The sequence below is a fragment of the Pteropus vampyrus genome, unplaced genomic scaffold, assembly GCF_000151845.1.
Source record: "Pteropus vampyrus isolate Shadow unplaced genomic scaffold, Pvam_2.0 Scaffold43, whole genome shotgun sequence".
Classification (NCBI taxonomy): domain Eukaryota; kingdom Metazoa; phylum Chordata; class Mammalia; order Chiroptera; family Pteropodidae; genus Pteropus; species Pteropus vampyrus.
This window is the reverse complement of record NW_011888824.1, coordinates 4143801-4171065: the sequence shown is the minus strand read 5'-3', so window position 1 is coordinate 4171065 and position 27265 is coordinate 4143801. Positions and strand designations below refer to the sequence as shown.

Below are 27265 nucleotides of genomic sequence, written 5' to 3'. Positions count from 1 at the left end.
CACATAGTCAGTCTGTCAAATTTTTTTCTGAAATGTGTACGGAAAGGGAGTTTTTCTGTTTAATTTCTCGTCCTCAGCCCTTTGGCTTCCTACTGTGTTTATACCCTTAGTGAACGTCTCTTGCCTTATCCTTTCCTCCCATGCCTTTGATTTTCAAAGAATTATCTACTCCTAGAATTGTTGTTTCTTTTTGTGTTCGCAATTTTTAAAATATAATGTTTAATACCTGCAGTGTCAGCTTAGTAAGGTGAAAACATACTGAAATACTGTAAAAGGCAGAACCATCTTGATTCAACTCTGGATTAATCGTTTATTTGTTTTGTTGTTTAGTTTTCACAAAAGCATTGTTTTTAAATATCAATAACAGTTACATGTTATGATATGTATAGATACCATAGTAGTATATATACAATATACCCTAATGGTATACGTGTATAGTAACATCATTTCCTGGATTTTGGTCTTACTACTATAATAATCTTTATAACGTTAATGAACTGATACACTCACTTTCTAAATATAGTATTAGCCTTTGTATACCCTACTTACCTCATCTGTAAAAGGGGAATAACAGTAACTACCTCACAGTTATAGTAAGACATTATGTAGTGTGTGGGGGTGGTTAATGAGTTTATATAAAACTCTTAAGACTTTTGTCTGGCACATGGTAAGCATTCAATAATTATGAGATCTAATATAAAACACCCAAACATTGGGTGGATGGATCAAAGTATGTTCATATTTTAAATATTAAGGTATTCTGCCAGATTGGTTTTCAAAAAGTTTTTAACAGTTAATATTTGCAGTGTATCACAAATGCCTGTTTTCTTATATACTTGCCAGAACTGGATGTTATCAGTTTTTTTTAATTCTTGCTAATCTGATGTGTTAACAATGGTATTAGTTTATTATTGGCAGTTTTCTGAGTATCGGTAAGACGAATCATGTTTTATTCATTATTTGGATTTTTACAGGATACTCATTTATATGTTTTGCTTGTTTTCCTATTAAGTAATTTTCTGAATCAGTATAAGAACTCTTTGTATAGTAAGTTTATTAACCTTTTGTATAGCAAATTTATTAACCTAATGTGTATAGCAAATATTTTTTGTACTCTGCTATTTATTTGACTATACTTATAGTAAGTTTTCCTATCTTTCAAATAATCACAACTTTTCCTTTGGGTTTGCTGATTATTTCTAAAGCTTGTTAAATACTATAATCTTATATGTGTAGGTGTTCATTCAACAAACCTTTATTAATAATTGTGTGCTAGACAGTGCTAGGTACACTAGTGTAAATGTATTTGTGTGTACCCATGGTGATCCATATATATACATAAGCTTTCTTGCCTTTGATCCCTCATAAACTCACTTGTTCCTCTACTAATGTAATTAAAAGGAGATGTGTATTATTACTAATCTTATGTCTCTTGTATAGTAAGAGCAACATATGAAACATCAAAAATGAGAGAGTCAAAGGAATCTTAAAGATGCATAGTTCACCATCCTTTTTTGACAATAAATGACACCAACACCTGAAGAGATTAAATTACTTTAGCCAAGTGACCTTGTCCCAGTCCTGGTGCATTGCAATTTCCGCAAATTTTCTGTAGTATTGTTTTACTGCTTTCCATTAACAACTGTGTTGATATTACTAATCCAATTTGTGGAGCCATACAGATAATTAATAATGTATTACCGTACTAACTTTATACCTGTTTTTTTTTTTTAATCATTTCTTATCAGCTCTATTTTTAAACAGGAAAGGGAGCCGCCTACTTGAGCTATGCTTAGATGCTACAATGGAAAAGAGACAGTCTCCCTTCAATAAAATAGAATTTTCTTAGTAAATTTATTTTCAACACTTGGGTGGCTTAGGGCCAAGTATTGTGGACAGCAGATTTGAGCATTAGGCTAAGAAAGTTCTACCTGAAAAGATGGTCTAGGAAGGAGTACACACACATGGTAGTGAAGAGGCAGGCAAGAGGTTTCTTACAGGGAGAAGAGCAATCTTTTTAATGGGCATTTTACTGAGTCTTGCTTTGCTCCTGGTAATACATTGCTGGGCTATCTACAGATAGCAGTCACAAAAAAAACAAATACTATATGATTCTATTTATATGAGATACCTAGAGTAATCAAATTTATAGAGACAGAAAGTAGAATGGTAGTTGCCAGGGGCTGGGTGTAGGTGGAAATGGGGAATTGTTATTTAATAGGTATAGAGTTTTAGTTTTGGAAGATGAAAAGTTTTCTGGAGATAGAAGATAGTGATAGTTATGCAACATTGTGAATATACTTAATTCCACTGATCTGTGCACTTAAACATGATTAAAATGGAAAGTTTTATGTTATGAACATTTTACCACAATTTAAAATAATTTAAAAAATATGGAAATGCATTATTGAAGCAAGGGCCAACTAATAGTCCTGCGCTAGAGTATGAAACCATTAAAGAAGATTTCCAATCTCTTTTATGTTTTATGTTAAAACCTGAACTTGATATTCCTGTGGACTCTTAACTGTAGTAAAGCACAATATTGTTTCTTATCAAAATTTCTTGAATCTCAGAAAAGAAGAACGTATCAGTGTGTCCCCTAAGGCATCATACAGAGGTTATGTCAGATGTTGTAGTATATATTATGCTGTAGCTGTAGGATGTTTGTTTAGGGCGACAAGAAATAAGGAGCTGTGAACACTACCTCTCTCAAGATACACTAACATACTGAGGTTTGTATTTGTCTGTTTCTTGGTTTTCTCCTCAAATTGATATTCATTTATTTATGAAAATGTTGCTTCCACATTTGTCATCTGAAACAGCAACACTATAGAAAAGAGACATGAAATTTTGTAACATTCCTATGCACTGTACACATAACCTTTAACTTGTAGCAATGTTTAATATATGATATAGATATCATTCTGAACAATATCTTTTCTTGTTATTTGTCCCATATAATCCCCTGGCACTATGCTTTTATCAAGATTTCTGTCATTTATATGTACTTTTTTGATTGCTAAATGCATAATCTAAAACACTAGGTTGCAAACCAGCCTTAAATTGGCACAGAACTTAGGAAAACTACTCTGAACATTTTTTATATAAACTCTAAGGAGGTCAGATTTAGAAAAATCTCAGCTGCTATACTTGGATGCTATGAGCCACTGACCATTTATAATTAATATTAATAAATGGCAGATGACAGATGTTTATTGCTTAAGTAAAACTATGTGCACAATACTAAAATTTAAAAATAAGTTAGTTTAAGACCCAAAGAACTTGAATATATGCATTTGGAATAATGAAAAGAATAAAACTACAACATGTGACCCAGAATCCTCTAACTGCAAACACCTAGTTTCATAGGAAACATAAAAATATTTTTAATCCATCATATTAAACATTGATTTTCCATGAAACTCTATCCCTTTAAACTAAATTGCCTGTTTTACAAGCCTACATTGCTCTCAATAATATGCTATTAACTATTGATCTCACAGTCTAAAACCAAATTGTTTAACATGTATAACTTTTAAAATCATAAACTTTTTAAAAAATAATATTCAAATTCTGAATTGATTTAAATCCTAATATTCTACAGGTTCCCACTAAATAATATAACAACTGGAAGGGGATTTATTCACCTCTGGACACTAAGGAGTTAGGACACAGTATTTAGTTACCTTGTTATATTATTCTGGGAACCTGATAAGAAGATTAAAATAGAAATGAGACTTCTAGTTATTGAAGGAGTAAAAATGGTTTTTCAAGGGAATTATAGTGGACCTCAAATCATTTTACAAAAAGCCAAAAGACAGAAAAATAATTTCCTTGAGTTGTACATACTTATTTAAATCAAATAACCGTATCCATTGACAGATTCTTTCTGATTGGGCTGTGATTTAATTATATAATTTGTCTAAAGTTTGGTAATTTGCATATTTATCTCATGTAGCCCTTTAAATATTTTGGGCATCCATTCATTGTTATTATCAACTCCATTTTAAAAATAAGGAAATTGAGGCATTGAGTATAATTAACTTAAAATCACAGTGACAGACACTGGACTCAAATTCAGACCTGACTCTATTCAGGTCTAGTGAGACCAAATAACTAAGGCCGAAAAGCATTTATAACTACCTTAGGAGTGTGGTGAACTAGTAAACAAGTGAATCAGGACTAGAACCTGGATCTTTTGTGTGTTAATCCAACTTTCTTCCTATGTCTTTCAACGCTTTTGCCACATGTTCAAGATGACCGTTTATTCCTTTGTCTGACATTTTCTACTTATACGCACCACGTGTGTGGTTGGCGTTAACCACTATTTCTTATTATTGTTGTTGCTGATAAAATTGAGAGTGTTCCATTTCTACCACCAAAACTGCTAAGTCTTTCTTTCTGTTTTATAACCATTCTATTATTCAAAGAACAAACTTGAACTTATGTGCAAATTGGCCAGTGATTCCCTTTCGCCTCAAATCACAGGGATGTTTTAAAGCCAAATGGTTTTCACAAATTTCCCACATCATATTCAAATGCAGTAAAGGGTTATGTTAGCAGCATCATTCTGTCTAAACAAAAACAGTCAGTCAATAGAATTAGTGGACTTCAGGCTTTAAGTGCTTTATGCAATTTTTGCGAGGTTATGTTTAAATATGGATCCTAATAAAGATCCTTGTTTGGCTTTTTAAAAGGTCGTGAAAATCAATACCCCATCCAACTACTATAAAATAACATTGAAGACATAAAATGAAATTCACTAAAAAATGTATTTCAAAGGTTCAAATTTTGAACTCAATTTATGAAGTACTGTATATATGGTCTCCCAAGTGTCATGTGAATCAGTGAATACGCCAGACATGGAGCAAATTTCCATTCCCAGGAGGCTTCCAAGCCTGAAGTGGATAGAGTTCCAAGAGAGAACACAATGTGCATGTGCGAATAAAGCAGATGCAGCATGACTTTTGGTTTGTTCTTTGGGAACTCACGACTATATGGAAAAATCGCATGCTGCTCTCAGTTGCTGGAGACATCTGCTGAAAGCACGTGAGTTTAAAGCTAAGGCAATGATGAAGAATTTCTCCTAGAATATAGTAGCTTAACCTTAGAAACAAGGAAAACTGTTAACAGAATGTGAGTTTTATTCTATCATTATAAATGTATGACATGTTCATCCAAGTTGGCAAACAGAGGGTAGTAATCTATTTGTCTGCAAAAAGATGGGAGCGTTTATTTCCTGTAGTAGTATTATTAGATATCTATTTACAGCCGTTAGTTTGGTCTGTCAAAGACCAGCCATTTCTAATGGCATGTATGTTTGTAATACCTTGCTCTTAGCAAAGGCTTAAAAACTTAAAGAGCCTTTTAAATATTTTTTTAGACATGAAATTGAGCTCACAAAATAAACTTAATGGCAAGTTAGTCAGAAACACATGGATATGTTTTCTTTAAGTTATATACAGATTTTTAGAATTAAGATGTGGTAAAACCTACTAGCAGTCTATTAAGCCTTCTAAAGCACTTGAAACGTAATTAAATTTTTTTTTTTCAAATTCAAGGATGTTCTAATGGAAATAACAAATTGGTGGTTGTCATTTTGGCATTGCCTGTGTATTTTTACAAACACTTCATTTAGCCTCGTTTTGGAATAGTGGATATGCTCCCTCCCATTAGGAAAAGTCCAAGAGGTGTGAAGAGAGTAAAAGAAACATGGAACATTAAGGAATCAGGGGAATAGACATATTATGAAACTAAATACATCTTGCTGGATTTGTTTTGCTGCCGTTGTCTTAGGAAAATGGCTTTTTTTGAGGACCATGGCTTTTCAGGTTGATCTCACTGCCACCATATTCTTCAGGGTCATTAGAATGCAACTAGACTTACTATATTTTACTCAAAGATTAAGTGTATGTGTGCTACATGGTAATTAAAAATAATACATATGGAGTCAGAGAACTAGAAACAGAGTCACCAACACATTTTTTAAAACAAAACCTATTTTATGACCTATCTGTATTCATTCTCGGTTATATAATAGATTTTCATTTGAAGTACTCAGTAAAATTTTCCTGAGCCTGTTTTCTGAGACGTATTATTTGGATTTATGGAGAAGCTTTCTACCCTTGGGCAGCTTTATCTTAACTCTTTAAACTAGCCATAGAATCGTATGAGAGAGAATTTTAGACTTTTTTCATTTGCATACCTGACTTTAGGCACAAATGCATGAAAATTTATTCAGTTTTAAAACTTTCTAGTGAATAGATTTTATAGAACATTTTCATATAAAAAGAAGGGATTTCCACAGTTTACTGAAAATAGTCAGTGCTCACCTCACCATTCTCTTTATATTCTATAATTCATTTGTCCCCTCTTACAATACATTTTTCCAGTATAGATTTATTGATTTGTAGTTTCATCCCTATATTTGACCCTTAGCATCTCTTCTTTATTTTTTGTTTGTGTTTTTAACTTAGAAAATAGAGTTCTTCTATGAAGATAAAGTCCCAAAGCACAGTATTTAGTTTTTTGTTGGGGTGGAGGTGGGGAATGCATCCTGCTGAATATTAAAAATTCAGAAAATCTAAAGAAGGCAGAGCTTTGCTAGTGTGAATTACAGAATATACTTGAAAGGCATGCAGTTGTGTTACTTTCTTCAGTTGCATATGGTTAATTTAGTGCTGCCAAGTGGATATTGGTCATAGGAGATTGCTTCAGTTATCATGTAATATATTGCCTGTTAACATTGAATTTCTTTTTTCATAAGAAAACTTCATACTTTTTGATAATTTAAATACCTCTGAAAACAACTGTTTGTTTCAATATTAAGGTACTTAACAAATCTTCCTTCGCCCTGATAATATTGCTAAAGTCAATTTAGCACACTTATATCACTTTCTGAATCACAGATTCCTAATTCATGGATCCATAGCTGATTTTTTCGTTAATTACTCAGCCTGATTTCTGCATCTCTATACTAGACTCATTCTAAAAACTAGTAAGAAGAGATCTACTACCAAACCTGGATATTATTAAAGACTGTATAAGACTGATTCACCAAATTAATACTGGTGAGCGAGGACATATTATATTGAATAAGTGTATTTTTAGCCATATTCTAAGATTCATTTTAAATTGTTTTATTATAAGAATTATGTATTTATCATCAAAAACATCACTATTATTTTAAAACACTTATAAAGTGCCCATCTGAAAATGATATGCTGTTGGATGCTTTGTAATGTTAAGCAGATGCAAACATAAAGACAAAAGCAAATTCCAGAGTATTTTTGTAGCCATGTAACCACCATAAAAAGAGATTTGTGACCCCAATGTTACCTTAACATTGTCTTCAGCATTTCATATTTAATTATAGTAGATTACTCACCAATATAATAAATATAGATTTATGAGATGCTTTAATGTTCTTAAAACAAATGAAAACCACCCAAGAGGAGCCTCACCAACCCTGAGGTTGTCCAGATTGTATTGGCTAAGATTAAGTGGAAGATCATTCATCTCCAAGGGTCATGCAATTAATTTGAGAGTGGGAGTTAAAGCAATGACTAAGCAGAAAAGGAAGCTGAAGTACAAGCCTGTAACAAAAGAAGTTGGAGCTCCAAAGTCAGGGAACTTATTTCCTTTTTTGTGAATAGAACTAAAATACTCACTCCTTACTATCTGCTTCTTTGAGTCCTAAAATCCCATTTGTTTGATCAGCTATTTTTCATGACTATTATTGCTATGGTCAAACAGAAGAAAAGAATACGCTTTTAAAAGAGCACAATGTGTTTTAATGTTGTTAGGGGGAAAAAGGTACTTTAACTTAGAAGTCACCAGAAAGTAATTTTAGGTGATTTTATAATAATCTAAAATTTGCACAATGAAAAAACTCAAGATGTACTTTAAAGAAGAAAAGAAATCTATGTATTTAATTGCAAATAAAATCAAAGCTCATCTTCACTTAGCTCAGGTGATACCCGTTGAAAAAAAATAAATTCATTATAGCTAAATTATTGTACTCTTGATAATCCCTGTGATTCCTTATAGAAGCACATTTTTATTTCCAAAAACACTACTTGTTTCCCCCTGCTCCACTGTACTAAGATTCTCAAACCTTACATTTTAAGCCAAGACTTCTTTGAACTTGGTCCTTCCTTAATAGTAAAGCCTTTTTCTAACTGGGGAGAATTGTGACGCAAGATTGGCCTGCCTTTGGGGCTTTTAATGAGAAGTGCCATGGCTGATGGCTTATGAAAGTGACTGTGAAGTCTATTGCTCACGTCAGTGTTCCCACTGGATATTTTCCTCATTCTTTGGGAATTTAAAAGAATAACAAATAACCAACAAATCATTAAAAACTATAACATGTTACCCAATTCTTGGGATTAAGCCAGTGGAACTAAAATCTGCTTAAATATCACAAATGTGAATTCCCAGCTTTTCAAGCTACCACAGTATACCAAATGCTCACCAATGACAATTCTGTATCTCAGTTGTACAGAAGAGGCACATTCATCTGGTAGCTGTCAACTATGAGGTTCTGCCTCAAACCCAGCTGGTCATAGAGCAGGCAGGTGGTGCATGTTTGCCCCTAAGATAGAAGAGGGTTGTGCCCTGTCAGAAAAAGGACGTGAATGCAAATGTAATCTAAAATCGATTTGTGGTTGGCACCAGATATCGCATGCCAATATGAAGTGCTGGTCATTAGAATTTAACTCTATATTCTATTCGAATTATGGATAAGGTATGAACTTAGTACATCATAAGCTGTAGGAACAAATAATCAGAGCTGAGAGAAAAACTAAAGTGACGAAATCAGAACTGAAAAGATTTAAAAAATATAAACTGAAAAGATTTGCATTTACTGTCCTTCTTTTTATAACTTTAATAAAAGAGATGAAGACAAGTGAGAAAGGACTCACAGAAGCCAAACATTTTTACAAATGTGTTTGTTTTTCCTCAAAAGTCAATTGTAAGTGCTGTCCAGGGAAGGGAGTCAGAGAAAGCCAAATAGTGGTCTAAAAATTTGGTTTTTGTTTTTGGGGTTTTGTTGTTCCTTTCTTCCCCCCAAAATATAATGGTGAAATAAATTTTATTACACTAGTATTAGTCTCATAATCTCTGGGATATAGTCTTTCTTTGACTCATTTCTGAAATAGAAATGAAGTGTGAAATGAAACTGGTATTCATTAAATATTAATTAATATTTACTTAGCTGCTCTTCTAGGGCTGCACATCCCATGAAAGTCTTTATAGTCACCTTGAATCCAAATACCAAATGTTAACTAATTAATTTTACTGTATAGATTTTTAAACAGATGATACTGTAGTCAACAAGCAGAAGCATTTTGTATAATTTGGTCTGGACAACAACTATAAGTGTCACAGACAACTCCTCGAGATTCTCTCAGATATACACATATGCTTCTTAATTTAAAATTTATATCAGAATATATTTCTTAAAGCAGCTTTAACTTGAGCTCTATTTTTTCACATAATTCTAAAAATAAAAAAAGTAAAATGATTGAATTTTGGGCAACTTAATTTTAGGTACTTCTTCAAAGATTTTCCTAAAATAATCAGAAATCTTATAAATAAATAAATATGCTACAAATATGCTCAGTTATAAATCAGAATAACAGTATAATATCAATTTCATATGAATTTTCAAAGAAACACATGCTGGGTTAAAAGTCAGTACAACATGATAAACATTTATTGCCTTATATTATATACTATATATATTAACAATATTATATATAATTATACATCTTATATATCTATATAATCTTATACATATAATCATCCATTTTCCAAGGGATGTTTATATTTTGTGAACTTTTATAAATAGAATCAATAAAAATGTAGATATACAAAATACGTATTGTTCTAGGTTTCAACTACTTTTTTTATATTATACTTCAAAAGTATGAAACTATTTCTGAGAAAGGAGCATCTGTGTCTTTTCACATATAACTTTTCTTGATTATTTCTAAGAAAGCAGACTAAACATGCAGTTCTGACATAATGCAGCATCCCATTTTGATTTCTGGTTAACTCAGAAGCCTTCACCAGCTGAAAAAAGTCTCCAAAAAGGGCAAAACTTTCTGACCTCAGGAGGTTCTAATAGTAAGAACTGAAGCAATGAACACCGAGAGTAGAGAAAACATGGGAATAAATTCCCCAAAGTTCTGTGAGCACATTGGTGTGGGCACATGGAGGAAGGCATGGTTTCATTCTTAAAGAATCTCCCTGTTTTCACATTCTTCCATTTCTTCAAAGCTAGTCTTGCAGATGATATAGTCCAGATGAATTTCTGCTTAATAGGAATTCTTGTTCACAAATTGACACTGAAAGTTGTATCTACCATATATCTAAAACTAAGATGGCGAAGATCTACCTCGTTTCAAAATTTGGCTAATAATTAAGGAAAAGCGAATTTTTAGGAAAAGCAAATTTTTGGTTCTCAATTGGATAAATGTTAGATGTATTAACTTAAAAAAATAAGATGTGGTTCTTTTGGATATTTGGCTGCCTTTTATCTATTAATTTGCAGTGGGTCAGCAATAAATTCAATTTCTCTGAATTTCTTGAAATAAAGTTTTCAGAAAGGGAATTAAAGTGCTTATGTTTTAACAGTCTGTGTAGATAAGTTAGGTGCTGTTCTTAACCAGGACGATCCATTCACGTTACCTAGAGCATCCGAACAGTAGGTAGATTTCAAAACTGTTTTTGTCATATGTTTATGAACTGAAATATAAGAAAACCACTACAAAATTTGGACTTGTATTAGTTTTCTAGAGCTGCCATAAATTACCAAAAATTTAGTATCTTAAAACAAGTTTATCATTTTATAGTTCTATAGGTCAGAAGTCCAACACAGGCCTAATCAGGCTAAAATAATCAGAGTGTCCACAGGGTTGTATTTCTTTCTGGAGGCTCTAGGGGAGAATCCAGTTACTTGCCTTTTCCAGATTGTTGAGTCTTCCAACATTCCTTTGTTCATGGCCCCTCCTGTCTTCAGAGCCACAAATAGCAGGTTGAATTCATTTCATACAACATCTCTCTGACTTCCTCTTCTGCCTCTTCCTCCACTTTTAAGGAACCATGTAATTATACGGGGCCTGCCTGGATAATCTCAGATAACCTCTCTATCTCAAAGTCAGCCGATCAGTGACTTTACTTCTATCTGCAATCTTAATTCCCTTTTGCCACGTAAAGTAACATATTCTCAGGTTTTAGGATTAGGACATTGTCATTTTGAGGAGGCTATTATTCTTTCTACCACAGAGCTGTTCCAGAAAATCAGGTCATGCTTCTTAAAATCTGAAGGGCCTTCACTATACATAATACTCTCTTAATGGACCCTAGGTAAATGGTCAAGCCAAGGACAAACATGAACTGGAATTAATCATTTTTATGAAGTAGACACTCACTGTGATGATTTTCTCTATGAGAAATTGTTGACAGATTCAGCTAAGTCTGCCCAGTTCTTTCATTACTCTTTCTGTGTTTCTCTATTAACTATCTTCTACTGATTTAAAAAGGAAAATTGATTTTTCTCATAAACAAACTGTAGAAAAAGATGACTGAATCTATCATCCTTAATGCTTGCATGCATGTATTGTGCATATTAATCAGAGGATAAACTGAAGTTGGAAGCTGGATATGATGATACTGTGAGTAAGCCTTGTATGCTCACTGCTCCCAGCTGGGGTGATGTAATGACACCATGCCTCATATAGAGCAATTTTATTTACTGGGTCACATCATCATCAAAAGCAAAGATTCCTATACTAGGAACAGCATGAAGAAATGAACAAAACAATATAACTGTGACAGAGGACTAGTAAGTCTAATAAAATAAATTGATGTCCAACTAGCAAATTTGTTTTTAATGTGTAAAAAAAAATTGTCATTAAACTGTTTGTTGTTTAAGCCTTGTGGTATCACTACTTGTCTTGCTTTGCATGATTCTGTTGTTCAATTCTGTCTTTTTGTCTTTTAATTCGACTTTGTGTATTGACTAATTACTATATGCTAGGAACTCTACTAAATGTTGAAAGTGAAAATGACAAGGAAGATATACAAATATGTATGAGATTCATTTGAGAGTTTATAATTTTAAGGGCAAAGTAGATGGATGAGTATGATGCTCTGAAAACAGAGAAGGTAAACTGTTATTGGCTCTTGTAGGCTGAGTAGGATTTTTCTAGCTAAAGAACCTTTCCGTTGAGGAGAAGTATCTAAGGCACAGAGCAAGAAAGAGCATGATGTGATCAAATAATAGTTAGACATATAGTGTGGCAAAAGCAAAAGCAAATTAGGGAAAGACACAATGCTTTATAAAGTAGACTGGAAACAGATTCTAGAGGGACTTCTAAGCCATATAATCCAAACTGTAGGAGTACAGGCATTGGGGAGATTTAAAAACAAGAGACTAAAAGGAACAACACATCAGCCCTCTGTACTATAAGATAACCTAACAACAAGGTGGAAAGCAACTGGAATCAAAAACACCCATGGCCTGGTTTGTGCAAAAATACATTGTAGAGATGATTGAGACTTGAATTAAATGATACTGAAGAGGGAATAACATATTTGAGAGCTATGTAAGAATTAACATAGCTTGAGTGGATTAAGGACTTTCACCAAAAGTCTTAAAGGAATTAAGGTTTTACCCTGGTCAGATTAAGGCAGTTTTGTTTTCAAATGTGACATGATTTTCTCAGCTATTTTGTATTTTCATAAGGATAATCAGCATCATCATTTTGGAGGTCACAATTCCATATTTCTTTGCATTTTCTAAGTACTTATATATCATTCATTCCTCACACCTACCCCAAAAAGAGAATAATAAGAATCCTCCATTCGAATTTATAAATGTGACAACGGAAGCACTTAAAGGACTTCACTGAGGGTCACGTTGCTGATAAGTAATATAACCAAATCTAAAATAGACATTTTCTGATACCCAATGTCAGATTTTTGACATTGAATTTAATGTCACACGTGTTTTTTAAGTACATATTTTTAAAAATTAGGTCTCGAGAGTTTAAGTAACCACCCTCAAGAAGAGACAATAACCAAATTTGACAGAGAATCAGACTCAGATCCTTCTAACTTCAGAATCCAAGGTCATAGAAGCTATACTTTACTGCATCCCTCCTCACCTGCTGGAGAATGGTCAGGGAAGACTTCATGGAGAAAGCAGCCTTTAAAATGTATCTTGAAGGGTGTATAGAGGCAAAGACTGATTTTCAAAACATTTAACAACCAGTACTATAAAATACGTTAATTAATAGTCCATGTGTAATTTAAAAATGTTAAATATGTTAACATACGTAAAGAATACAACTGTTTGCCATGTGTTTAAGTGGCAGTGGAAATCATCTATTAGAGCATTCAACAATCTCTGAAATATTTGCTGGTTTTGAAAAATCACTGGTAGCGTTTTTTGTTTGAGCAAATTCATATACCCACAACCAGATCTGTTCATACTGAAGGAAGGAGGCCCAGGAGACATTTTGTGCTTAACTTCTCAAGTCTTCTACAGCTAAAAAGTACCAACAGAGTTTGCAAGGCCCAAGAATGCACTTGATTAAAGGTGGCCAAGGTGTAATGGAGGAGAAAACTTTTTTCTTTCTACCCCTCCAACCTAGCAGAGACAAATTTGCTAACCTTTAAATATGTCTGATTTCCTTAAATATTTTTACTCCCCAGTATTTTTAATCACCTCCTGACCACTACTTCTTTTCCTAAAAGTTCCCTGGAGGTAAGAGAAGAGCTTATATATAATTATTGATCACATATTCCCCTTTCTACCTTAATATGGTCTTCAGGTTCACAGGAAGTTTGGTCACTTTGCTCAGAAAATAAAAACCAAAACATGGGTTATTGAAAACTAGTTATCCCATTAAAACTTTTTTTTCTATTTTATTTGGTATTTTTATTTCTAAGATTATCTTATTTGATTCTTAAGTATTCAATAGGTCAATAAATGTTTGTTTTCATGGAGACTGAATAAGACAGAGTTTATTTTTTTAGGAATTGTCACAATTTCTTTAATTTTCAGCTCATTTACTTAAGTCTTTTCTAAGCCTTTCTCTCCCCATCAATTGCATTGGACGTGTCATCTCTGCCCTTGGTATACCCTCTTAAATTGGAAGTTTCATCATACTACCCAATGGCCCTTTATTTTGATGGAATTCCACTGAAAGCAAGATTCATTGAATTATAACAAAAGCCACCATCATTCAAAACCAAAGAGGAAATCAGGAATCTGAGACTATGTGGTGCCATTTCAAAAGCCCCAAGATTGGACCAAGATGAGCCAGGGTTATATTTCATTGTTTTAAAAGAAGACTACATTCCCAACTCCACCAGATAATGTATCATTTACTCTCGCTATAGAGATAATTTAAGGAAGAAAAGGTTATTTTGCCATCATTTGACTTTTCAGAATTGTCCAAAGTCCCTTTCTCTCCTCCTCTATTTCCTCTTTCTGTCCCTCTCCTTGACCACCTCTTATTCTCCAGTCTCTGAAATGTGTTAGGCCACTGTTTCCCAGTTTGGAGCTGGGAAAATGGACTCTGGTCCATACTCTCAACCTCAGTGAAACTTTAGAGCTTTCAAATTCCTGAAACTTCTCTAGAATTTCAATTTCTTCTCAAAATGAGAGAAAAAAAGTAGAATCATCTATAACCTCTCTTTTGCATCCTGGACTTTATAAGCTCTCTTCTTGAAGCAGTCTTAGGGACGCTCTATTTATTTATGATTGATTTGGTCCCAAATATGATCTTTTGGAGCATGACAAGTCAAAATTATTTCCCCGAGACCATGATGTAGCTCTCTGGAGTGGGCTGTAACCACTTGAAGCTAATATTGGAACAGAAGTGACTAATTGGCTGAGGACTCCATTATAATAAATGGGAGTCATTAACACAAGTTGTTTGAAATACTGGGTAATCACAGCATGCTTGCACATGTGAGAATACACCCAAAACATCTCTTTCCATGCCCGTCCTTCCCCAACTCTCCCTCAAATAGAATGACAGGCATGAAATCAAGAAAAGAGAGCATTATTCAACTTTTCATTTAATTTTTTAAAATATTTTTATTGAGTAGCTACTGTGTACAAACTCTTGCCAAAGAGAAAAGCCATGCTACCACATTATTTGAAACAACAATAGCGATGTTTATTAGTGTACCAGGTATGTGGGCCTCATATGCCTCTGAGGTTCTCTGTGCATAAAAGCATGCAAATGAATCATTAACCCACTTAAAAGCCCCAGTATTATCCACCTCACCCCATCAAAAAATAACCTGTGTTGTAAATTATATTTTCTTTTTAAATATTTTTATAGGAAATCCAAATTAAGGTTGAGTTTCTATAAAGATAATTTTATTATATTTGTAGTTATTACTACATCGTTCTTCCTATTATAAAAAGTAGAAATAGAGTCAATTATCACCTGACAAATTACAAAAGGGCCTAAAATATAGATTGAAATTCAATATATTGTGATACACTCAGGGATCCAATCAAAACAATGAGAGGAAATGAACTAAGTAGCAAAGAGGAAGGTTATTGAACTTTCAAAGATAATGTCAGTGTTGGAAAAGTCCACGTGATAAAGGTTGAGTATCTAAAGAATGAAAGTAATTCTTTGATTTCTTCTGCATTAATCAGGTGCTTATTAGAAGACCATATTCTATTTTCCCCACAACATTTTGAACATTTACAAAGAACAAAAGCTGAGAAGTTGCATGTGTTAATGTATGGGAAATGTGTTTGATAAGAAAAAGTTAAAAGGCATATAATTTATCAAAGTCTCTTAATTTTAAGGGTTCAAGTTTCTGAAGGACTCTTGTGATAGAATGAATCTCTTTTCAGATTTATTGAAAATTAAATTGGAAAACAAACTCTCTGTCTTTGAATTGATATTTTTAAATTCACCAGGAAAATAGAACTTTTCCATCTGTGGAGGGAAGGGACCTATAAATAAATATGTGCATATATGTTTATATGTACATACACACACATACACACACATTTGTTGCACATGTGTCTACTCTCCCAACTCTCCTCCTCCATGCTAACACGCATCAGTACAGTGACAAAGGGAGCACAGTGAGAAGCTGTCAAATGAAATCTCTTTTCAGATTTATTGAAGATTTTATTGATAAAATCTTACTAATATTAATTATACTTACTTAGTTATAGGGTTGATGTTTCTAGATTATTGAACTCTCAACTGCCAAAAAAAAATTAAAGAAATTAAATTTGCTGTATTCCACTCAAGTATACATAACCACTATAGATGAAGTAATTACAAGGAGCTATCTTGCTGGTAATGGAAATGCATGTGGAAAGTATTCCTAATTAAGAACAGATATTTGCACCAACAAATAGAGTTGGAGTAGAAGCATTTTAAAGTTTGCATTATCTTCCAGAGGTGAAATATGTCCCTTATGACTTTATTTATATTGTGAATAAAATTTATTTATTACGGATTTTAATGTTTTAATATTTATTACAGGTTTTAATATAGGCTAAATGAGATTTTCTGTTTTCCAAACTAGTTAAGAAATCGATAGCTTGAGATAGAGACTGTCACACAAAAAAAGGAAGAAAAAAGAAAATACTCAAGGAAAGTAAAAACACTTGAGAATGTACTAAAGGAGTATTTAAAAAATTAGCTTTATATAGGTAATAAATAAATAGCTGAAAATATTAAATTGTAGCCATAAAAGTGTGTGACATCTTTACTAAAAATATCATGGGATAACACACACTAAGTAAGAGATTTATTTGTTTTTCCCCCTGCGATGTAATTCCAGATTAGAGTTACATATTTTTCACCCATAGAACAGTTAAAAGCTTCAAAGAAAAGAAAGACTAGGCTATGGTAGAATGAAAATTAGACAGCAGAGACAACTAATGTATAAAATGATGAAAGAGACTAGAAGAATATCAACATTTCTTGTATAATCAATCATTGCAAGTCTGTCAGCAAGTACGAGGCCATCCTCTCCTGTCAATTCAATGGAGCAGACAATTTGAGTAAGGGAAGAAGTATAGCACAGTCAAACATAGCTATCAACACTTCTTTTTCTGTCTCAGAAGAACAAAATTCTGAGACAAGTTCTTGGAGCAAAAGGAAATTTATCCAAATGAAAATCAAATGACGAATGCCAAAAGGATATTCTTTCTTTGGAATTCTTTCAGTTCTTCAATTTAACCAGCTGGAATGAATTTTCAAGTAGCATTCTGTTCAGCCTTTTGAAATGAAGGACTTTCCTGTTAATTGGAAAGCTATATTTCATCAAAGATGAAGACAGTGCTCTTGGCTTAGTGATTCTCTTAAAGAGAGAGGGGGGTGAGGGGGGCATTTGGTAGGTAGTTACCATAAACAGATTCCAGAACATGTATTTCAAGTATGAAATACTGAACTGTGAGCCTACACATCTAACTAAAGAAAAATGGAGAAAATTCACACACCAGTATTATTCTAAGCTCTACACAAAAACTCATTATCACTGTGCTCCCTTGTGAGAGGAAAATGTAAGGGTAGAAAAACATCAGACAAAATTGTTAAGTTTCAGAATCAAATATTGACACAAGTGAGGTTTCTGTTTTTTTCTTTGGTAAATAAATTGGATAAGTCATCAAATTTAAGCATTCTTTATTGTGTTACTTTAATATGTGTTATTGGCTGGGGTAGCATAATTGTTAACTCCGTTTAGAGCAAAAAAAAAAATTAAAGTTCACCAAAAAACAAATATTTTCAAAGCAATCTATATTTTAGACAGTACTTTCAACTTCTTTGTTAATTAGTGAAATATTAATAAAGTTGTTACATTTAAATTTTAAATTGACATAAAATTAGGCAGACTAATTTATTACAAAGAATGTGAAAAACATTTTTAAAAAATTATAATGAAGTACTAAAGATATAACTTTTTCCAGACTTCTTACAGAAATCACTCAATAGATGGTCTGGAATACAATTGTGTATTCTTCTTCAAAATAATTTTATAGGAAAACCTATCTATGATACTACTTACATACTTTAAGTTAGGCAGTATATGTATGATAGAAATGTCTACAGAGGCTATTTCACTGTTTTTCCTTAATATTTAAATTTCTAAAATAGATTTTTTTAAAGGATGATATGAAAGAAATATTTGACGCAAGCATTTCATAGACCCGTCTATATTCTCTGCCTTGAGATGTGAGATGGTGGTCTATAGCAGCAGCCTGCTCGAGTCCAAGGTGGGCAATGAGGAAGGAAGCAAGGTAGAGTATGAATGTTCTGTAAAGATAAACACATCAATTCATTTTTGATATAGTCATAAATACTTTGAGAAGACTGCTCTAAACAGAAAATTTGGGGGATGACACTTGACAGTGCTACTAGACAGGTGTCAATGTTTTTTTTTTAAAAAGGAGAGTCAGCCATACTCCTATCTAAATTGCTGAAGATTATGTTATAAATCCCCCTACTATAAGTTCATAAACAGTGTATAAAACAATCAAAATACATATAGTCAATTTTTTTGGAGCAATAATATTCATTTTACAAACTAGTCATTTTTTGGCAAAAGTAATGAACAAAATTTGACTGGATTTAATGGGTGAAATTTATCATCATACCCTTTGACAGCAAGTAAATTCAGTTTTAACATACTTATCCAATAGATACAATTGTCTAAGACCCAAAATCTAGTTCAAAACACATTATGCAAACATGCTTAGATCCAGAAATTTTCAACATGTAAATTAATGTGTATAATTTAGTTTCTGAGAGTTTTGTAATCTAGCCTAATGTGGTGGATAGAATTTCAAAGTCAAATTAAGAGATTTTGAAAAAAAGAGAAAAAAGGAAACACTGAAATTACTAATTTCACATGAACTTTTAACCCAAAGAGGTTGATTCGAGAGAAATAAACCCACATAAAAGAATACAAAACTTTTTAAAATTTTCATAGCACATTTTAGCTGGGTTGACAGCTTTTTTTTTTAATTGAAGTAACTAAGAATACTAAACTTAAAATAGTTATATAATATAAATTATAAAGCTGTATGTTTTAAAAATAGTATAAAATAAAATACAAGATATTGTTTACTTTTATAATGAATAAATTATAAACATTGCAAATAGTAAAAAATTGGGAGGTATTTTTTTCTCTTTGTTCCTTTAACTATTCTCTTAGCACATGATTTATAACAAGAAGACATTCTAGCATGAAATAGTCAATATCTTTAACAGTTTCTTTTGGACTCTAGTTAACAACTCTTTTGAATGCAAGGAGTCCAGGCTAGAGTTCTGGATAACAGAAGCAATGAGGTGGAATGGAATTACTTTGGGTGATAGGGCTGTGGAAACATCCGTCAAGATATAGAGCCAAAATTTAAAATTTTAGACCCTAAGTCTTCAGTGAGTAATGAAATTATTTAAACAACAGGCAAGAAAAAAATCTGTAAAGGCCTATTGACATAATCAATTCATAAGAAAAATATTTGATTTTGCAAAAACAGTTTATTATGCTAGAGTAGATTATAGATTTCTACAATTAAACATAGATTCTAAATATAGATTCTAAAAAATGTGATTCTTAATATTATGGTGTTTGTTATAAAATGAAATGATAGGACTGCATTCAAACCTCTTTGGGATTTAAACTCATACAATTTTTCTATCTCCTTTTTGGTATTAAATATAACGAAATATAAAAATCTCTGATAATTTTGTTAGGATTTCAAAATGTAATGATGATAGTTTAAAGGTAATATAAAATTTCTAAATTAGAGATAAATTATATACTATAAAAAGTAGTTTTCAAATTATATATATAGTATATTCTATCTATATATTATTGAGGGAAAAATAGAAATACTGAAAAATAAATATACTTGTGGCAATAAAAAAATAGACAAAAAAAAAGAGAGAGAGTAAACAATGACGTAATGAAATGGTGCTGACACAAAATGCTGTTCTGATGAGCAAGTTGCTCAGAAAACTCAAATTTCAAGAGGTTAAGTAGTTAAGTTCTAAATCTTAATTTTCGTAAAACCCCTTTGTTCAATAAGTTGGTAGTCCACACCTAGACACTTTCCTTGCCCTTTTTTTTTTAAACTCAGTAGCTTAAAAGTGAAATAAAACAAGGGTGCCATGTCACGTGGTGTTCTATCGAGACATAATGTGGACACAGAAGAGTGTAATGGTTAAGAGCCTTTATTTTCCTCATCTGTTAAATGGGGATTACTGTTGAGATTGTAGACACAGCTCTCTTACTAAGAAGTATGCCTAGTGCATTTAAGTGTTCATTAAATCTTCCTATTTTTAAAAATAGATCACCCAAGTCATCTTCCTATTTTGAAAAATAGATCACCCAAGTCATCTTCACCTTGATTATTGCAACAGGTTACTATTGGGAATTTATGGGGAAAAAAGAGAAACTTGGCCTTGGTGACTTTCAGTTATTTTATTCACCGCTGGGTCAGGCAGTCCTGTTTCTACATAGCCCACAGTTCAAAGGCCTTTACATATGTATCTACACAGTAAATTATAATTGCTGAAGAAATTATATGGCAGCAATTTTCCCATCTTTGCAAATTTTCTCCAGTGATTTCCTAACTAAAAGGAACAAAAATTGAAATTTTCATCCTCTATACATAAATATCACATCCAACTCTAGATTAAAAAATTATCAGATTAACTGCATTTTCACATCTTCTGTGCTTTTTTTGAAGGTATAAAGCCATGGATTTCCTTCCTATTGAATTTTATTCCACACTCAATAGAGAAAAGACCTAGAAAAAATTTTTAATTTTTAATAGAATATTTATTTAATTGGTTCAAGTTGTAGATCCATTTTTAGCTTTTTGAGAAAGAGTATCTTAGTTTGTTTTAGAAGAGGAGCTACTTAAAGCTCAATGGCTCCCCTTAGTGGTGCCTTGAAAGAAATTCACCAAGCCGTTGTTTTTATAAAGACCTATGAACAGATGTTTCTAAACATCCAGAAAATTGTGAGCTGATATTCATAATTTGAGTAATTCTCAATAAATAAATTCTATTTGTGATTATAAAGAAGCACTTTTTATAAGCTCATTACATTTAAAAGGGTAATTGAGCATTTTTTATAGTTTTTATTTTCACTTGGAACTTAAATATGCAATACATAATTTAGGAAAAATAATTCAGGATCATTTCTTTCTCTCTTTGTTCTTTTTTACATGTTTATTCTTTTTTAGTTAATATTTCTAGTTGAGCAGGTTTAAAAAAGACAATGAGCAACAAATTTTCCTTTTGTGTCTAGGTGTCTATTTCAAATATACCTAATTAGAAAAATTGCCTTGAAATTAGTAGACAGGAAGTCAAAAAATATATTATATCCCTTGGGGGAAAAATATAAGAAGTTATGAGAAACCATATGATATGAAATAAATTTTGAGAGTTTATGATTAAGAAAATTGGATCTTCTATTGATCTACACCTATGGTTCTTTAGTGTGGTTGCACATCAGAATAAATTGGGGTGAACTTGTGATTAACTACAGGTTCCTTGGCCCATCATAAGAACTAATGAATCACAATCTCCAGGGATGGGGCCTAAGAATATGCATTTCAACATCATCTATGCTTAGAAACAGGAGCAAATCTCCTTGGTCTATAGAAAGCCCTAAGAGGTATTTATATAAATGAATCTATTTTTGTATTAATAGGAACTAATTTCAGAATCTCAAAAATGCCAATTACCCATTCAATTACATGACACTGGTTTGCAACAAAATCAAACAATATGTGGCTATATGGTCTGCACAGATACTAGTTACTCTGAAAAGTTAAGGCTCAAGAATAAATACCTGTCACTGCTTATACTCCCTCTATGGATTCTTATTACTTACAGAATTTTTTCTGAAATAGAAAATAATATTATATGTCAAAATAATCTATTGGTCTTTTCTAAACTACTCATAGACACATCCAAATTCTACCTTGCTCTCAGATTCTGATATATGCCTTTCTCCAGTTTTTAGTACCAAAGGTCCTTAGGACAAACTCCTAACATGGCAATCAAGCCCTGTATATTATTCTAGCTTCTCTGGGTAATATCCTATATATAGACTCTGATCAAACCAAAGAAATCCACTTTCGGTTCCCCAGATTCATCATGCCCTTGCATGCCTTCATGCCATTAATATATCATTCACTGCCCCACATATCTTTCTTCTCTCATCAGCCTGGCAAACTCTTGCTCTTTCAGTAAGGCTCAGGTCAAACATCTTCCCATCTGGGGAGTCTTTTTCAGTTTCCATTGCCAGAGTCCAGTGCTTTCCTTTCTATGCTCCCAGTAGGATGTTGTGCATACTTCTATTTTAACATTAGCTTGTGACTGTAATTATTCTGTCTGTCTCCATATCTCACTTGTATCCCCAGGTTTTAGCACAATTTTTGGCATGGAGTAGACTTAATTCATGTTTATGTAATGAGTTATTAACACTTGTTTTCATTTCTCCCATGATTAATGTGTACCAGGTACTATGCTAAGTGCTTTATGAGCATTTGTGTATTCTTACAGATTTTAACATGTAGCATTGATTGTCCACATTTTAACTATCGGAAAATTAATCCTGAGAGATAATGACAATTTACCAAAAGCCACACAGCTAGTTAGTGACAGACCTAGAATTTGAACACCAAGTTTTTCTAACTCTAAAGACAGTGTTCTTAAACATTACACCATAGTGCTTCCCTACAAGGGCTCAGATTATACTTCATTGCTAATGACAATTTCCCTTTAATGGTCTCTATCCAAACACCACATTCATAGCTGGAACATTAAGGGAAGATGAACATTCTTTTAATCATAAGAATGCTCTACAGCCCAAATCTGGGGCACGTGTGCACACACACACATAATCAGTGAATGACAGCACAGAGGCATATATGTAAGGTCATGATAACTGGGATGCTTAGTTTACAAAATTATCCAAAAAAGTATAAAAATAACTATTGACCACATCAATGAAAAAGTCACCAGAATAGGAAAAAAAAAAGTCCCTTTTAATGAAAACCTTGCAAAATTTCCCAAGTTACACGTGATTTTTAATGGACTACAGCCATTCTCCTGCATTTCTATTTTATTTCTTGGACAAGAGGAAAATATATTATTTATGCAAAAGAGTAGTTAGCATTTCCAACCACTAACACATGGCCTGTAAAAAATAATAATCCCATTTTTTTTCTATTGTGCAATAGCCCTCTGTTAGGCAACAACAATGTACAATGTGCTAGTTTCCTGTTACTTTGCTAGAGCGTCCCCTTTCACTCACCGCCCAGACTAAATAGCTATTCCTGGGATAAAACTATAATGCTAAGTTTCAAGCTACTTCCCAAAATGTTTCTGCCTGTCTTAAAAAACAATTATATCAGTTTGCTAATAAGCAGAAATGCTCTGTAAATTAAGTATGTTGTCACATATGGCTGAAAAACATATAAATCAATCTGTGACCAAGAAAGAAACAATATATTCCTTAAGTGTCCAAAACATTATGGTTGGAATCACAGCTGTAAGATGTTGGACCATCATCAAGAGAACAATGTCAAACACTGAACTTTTGGATGATTTCCATAAAAATAACATTTTGTTTGGGGTCAGTAGGTTTTTTTTTTGTTTTTGTTTTTTTTTTAATGAAACTTTGGAATGATTTTTACTGACAATTTTTTTTAGAGTTGAACTTGAACATCTCCAAAATGCTCCTCAAAATGGAAATATTATGTAATCTAACATCTACAGTCATGTCCTTCTGAAAATCAAGCACATACCATGAAAACTGGCATTTCTCTCTTTCAGTTTGTGTGCCTTTATGAAAATTAAATTATTCTGCATATTCAGGAAGGTAAATTTATTCTAGTTTTCTCTGCTTGGTTACCAGGTACAAGTCAACATTTCAACTGTATAGTAATTACAGCCAGTATTTGAGGGCAGGGAGGGACAAAGCAAAACAAAACATGGATTTCGTCAGTAGGAATCTTATTAACCCAGCAATATTCTTTAAAGTAGAAAGAAAAATGGCACTGGTGAAACAGTGCACAACTAGTTTAGCCCTAGACATAATAGTAGGCTCTAATATTTTTTTGTTCATCTCTACATATCCACAACAATTTGATATTTGCTTTATAGTGGTCTGAATTCTCATTTTTGTTAACTGTACTTTTAGAGTCCAGAATTTGGAGATGTGTTATGTTGAGTCCAACAAAGCAGGTTTTCATAAAGTTACTGGAAGGTTTTGTAAACACAGTCTCAGACAAAGCTAGTTGTGACAAAATATCATTAATCCAAGGAGACCGTATTGGCTGAGTACACGTATGCACTATTAATAATATTGCTCCCTGGGATTCTGTAACCAGAGCTCAAGAAAAGGAAAGCCAAACCACTGAATTCAATATTTGCAGCCTATTTCAGGATGTGAAAGTATTTTGGTTCTCTCATGCAAATAATTTCTCCAAAATACTTTTGTCCAAAGTGGCTTTTTAGAGACAGAGACTAATATCAATTTTTTACATGGTTTAGTAGGTGGGGATGCAAATTATCAGATTTGTTCCACATCAAGGAATTGTTGGTTCCTAGTTTTCACTTATTATGATATTGATTTAAATCAGTAATTACTCATTGGGGTATCTGTATTAATGGATGTTACTGAAACCATGCTTTTAGAAATTATTTTACACTGGTGATAGTATATCTAAAATGTTGACATAACAATAAAACATCCAGTTAATTCACTTTTAGAAATAAATAAAAACTATCCATCCCATTTGGTGCCGGGCTCGTGCACTTTGATCAATTATTCTCTTCCTCTAAAATTCTCAGAGTTCTCCAGTGCCAACAGAATGAAATTCAGTTCTTCCCCCTGCCTTCAATCTACCTTGCAATATGCCTTCTCACATAAAAATCCTTAATGTTGTGTTGTTACACTTTGTAAAAAGCCTCATGGTGCAAATCTAAATTAAAATCTCTGCTTCGAATTATCAGTAGATAATTATTGCACATATACAGGATTCCATGTCTCCATGGAATTCTGTATATGTGCAATAATTATCTACTGATTTGATTAATAGAGACATAAAGTCCTTGCCCTAATAGCTTCTACCATGGAGTTATTGATAGCCACTGCCACACCTGCATGTAGAGACATTGCAATGGAAATTAATTTCAACATATAAATATTTGTGTTAAAATAAAGTACATACAGTTATCCTGATATTATTCCTCGTGAACCATTATTTGTAAATGTGTTATGCAAATCGATTCTTTTCTAGTACATGGTAAGCAGACATATCTGCAAATGGCAAATATGTAACTGCTACTTGGAAAAATTAGAATACAAAATGGTACCTTAATAAGAGCCAGATAACATATACACATTAATAAATTCTTATGTGGCAAGAAATCTATTCAAAACTTTCTAATAAATATCCTTAAATAATTATCATGTGAAATAGTTACAAAACATAACAATAGAACTCTATAGAATTCAGAACGATTATATATAAGTTGCTTCATTATATTTTGTATGAGTTTCACATTTATATTGCTTGAAATATAGTATGGACTTAATAAAGAGTACTTGAGTGAATGACAAATGGTAGATATTTGGTATTTATGGATATGGTATGCAACCTAAGAAAAATTTAATTCATTTTTATAAACTTAGAATAACCAAATAGAACATAATTTAATGTATTTTTTAAAGGTGCATCCTTTCATTTCAGGGAAAAAAGGAAGGGAGAGGAAAAGAAAAAAACTTAATAAAGAAGAAAATAAGGACGCAATACCCGATAACAAAGGTCTGGAACCCAGCAGAGAAACCCCAGAACAACGAGAAAACAAACAGCAGCAAAAGAAGCGGAAGGTCCAAGATAAACAGAAATCGGTATCCATCAGCACTGTACACTAGAGGGTCCCATGAGATTTTCGTAGACTCATGATGCTGCTATCTCAACCAGATGCCCAGGACAGATGCTCTAGCCATTAGGACCACAAATGGACAACGTGTCAGTTACTGCTCAGTCTAAACAACATTCCAAATAGTTGCTATATCTTCATGCAAGCTTAGTTAACAACACAGAGCCCAAAGTTCAAAGAAGGGATGCTTTTGAATGGTTATCTTACATGCTTCTGTGCATTTTTAAGAGACAAGAAATTTTGTACATAATTATCAATAGGCTATAAGATGTAACAACATAATGATGACATCTGGAGAAACAACATCTTTTCTCTATAAAAAATATTTTTTGAAGCTATTGTTTTAAGAAGCAAAAGATAGTTCTACAAATTCAAAGATACAATATCCCTTCAAAACAAATAAGAGATCAGAGGAGAGAAACATCTTTTAAAGGACAGTGTTGCTTTGTCCAGGAGATCTAGAGAGCGCTCAGTTATTAGGGCCTGGCATTTGGAATCATAAGAATTATCACCACAGAAACAACTGTTTTAAGATCGGTTCTATTTGCCCTCATCCTGTCTTTCTGCAAGAAGCATGAGAGTGCATATAGGGTTAAATATACTGTATGGGAGAAAGGTAAAATACGGAAGAAACCATAGAATTGGAGATAACTTTTGTGCTTTACAAAACTGTGAAGGGTTGTGATTACCTGGAACAGGTCTCCAATCTATGTCAGCACTGTGTGGTTCCGTCTCTGCTACCCCTTGGGTTATATAAGTCTGTAAACATGTACCTGTAATTTACTTCCAAAACCAAAATTGTACTTATTAGAAGAAAATTCTGATTTCATAGAAAACAAAAACCAGAGCAAGGAGAATATAACATGTTTGCAAAGTCATGTGTTTTCTTTCTCAACAAGGGGAAAAGAATTTTATTATCTGCTTAATGGTCCACCTGGAACTAAAAGGGATGCTATTTTCTAACAAGGTGTATCTAGTAGAGGAGACAGCCACCACAATAAATATATTTGTTGATAGTTTTTAATGTTTTGTTCATTTTGTTTTCTTGTTTGTTTTTTGTGTTTGTTTTGAAAATTGTTACTCTTAAGAGACTTATGAGCTAGAAAAGAAGATTTTGTATCCTATGTAATTCAGAACATATTACATTTTCCAATGTTTTCTTTTTGAATCCAACTTTGGATGCGAGCCGATTGAAATTTATTTATAGGATATTAGAAGATATTTATTCAACTATTTTTTTCTTATATGTCGGTTCCTCCTGCATCTTGAACATTTGGCCTTTTCTT

General features: G+C 32.6%; 1 protein-coding gene across 1 annotated transcript in view; it reads left to right on the top strand.

Moving 5' to 3' along the window:
- The window catches only part of RSPO3 (R-spondin 3), a 75050-nt gene extending 48049 nt beyond the window's left edge, over positions 1-27001 (top strand). Inside the window, exon 5 of the mRNA XM_011358739.1 lies at positions 25787-27001. Coding sequence (XP_011357041.1) covers positions 25787-25971 — 185 coding nt within the window. The 3' untranslated portion in view covers positions 25972-27001. The remainder of the gene's footprint in view (positions 1-25786) is intronic.
- The last annotated feature ends 264 nt before the right edge of the window (positions 27002-27265 follow it).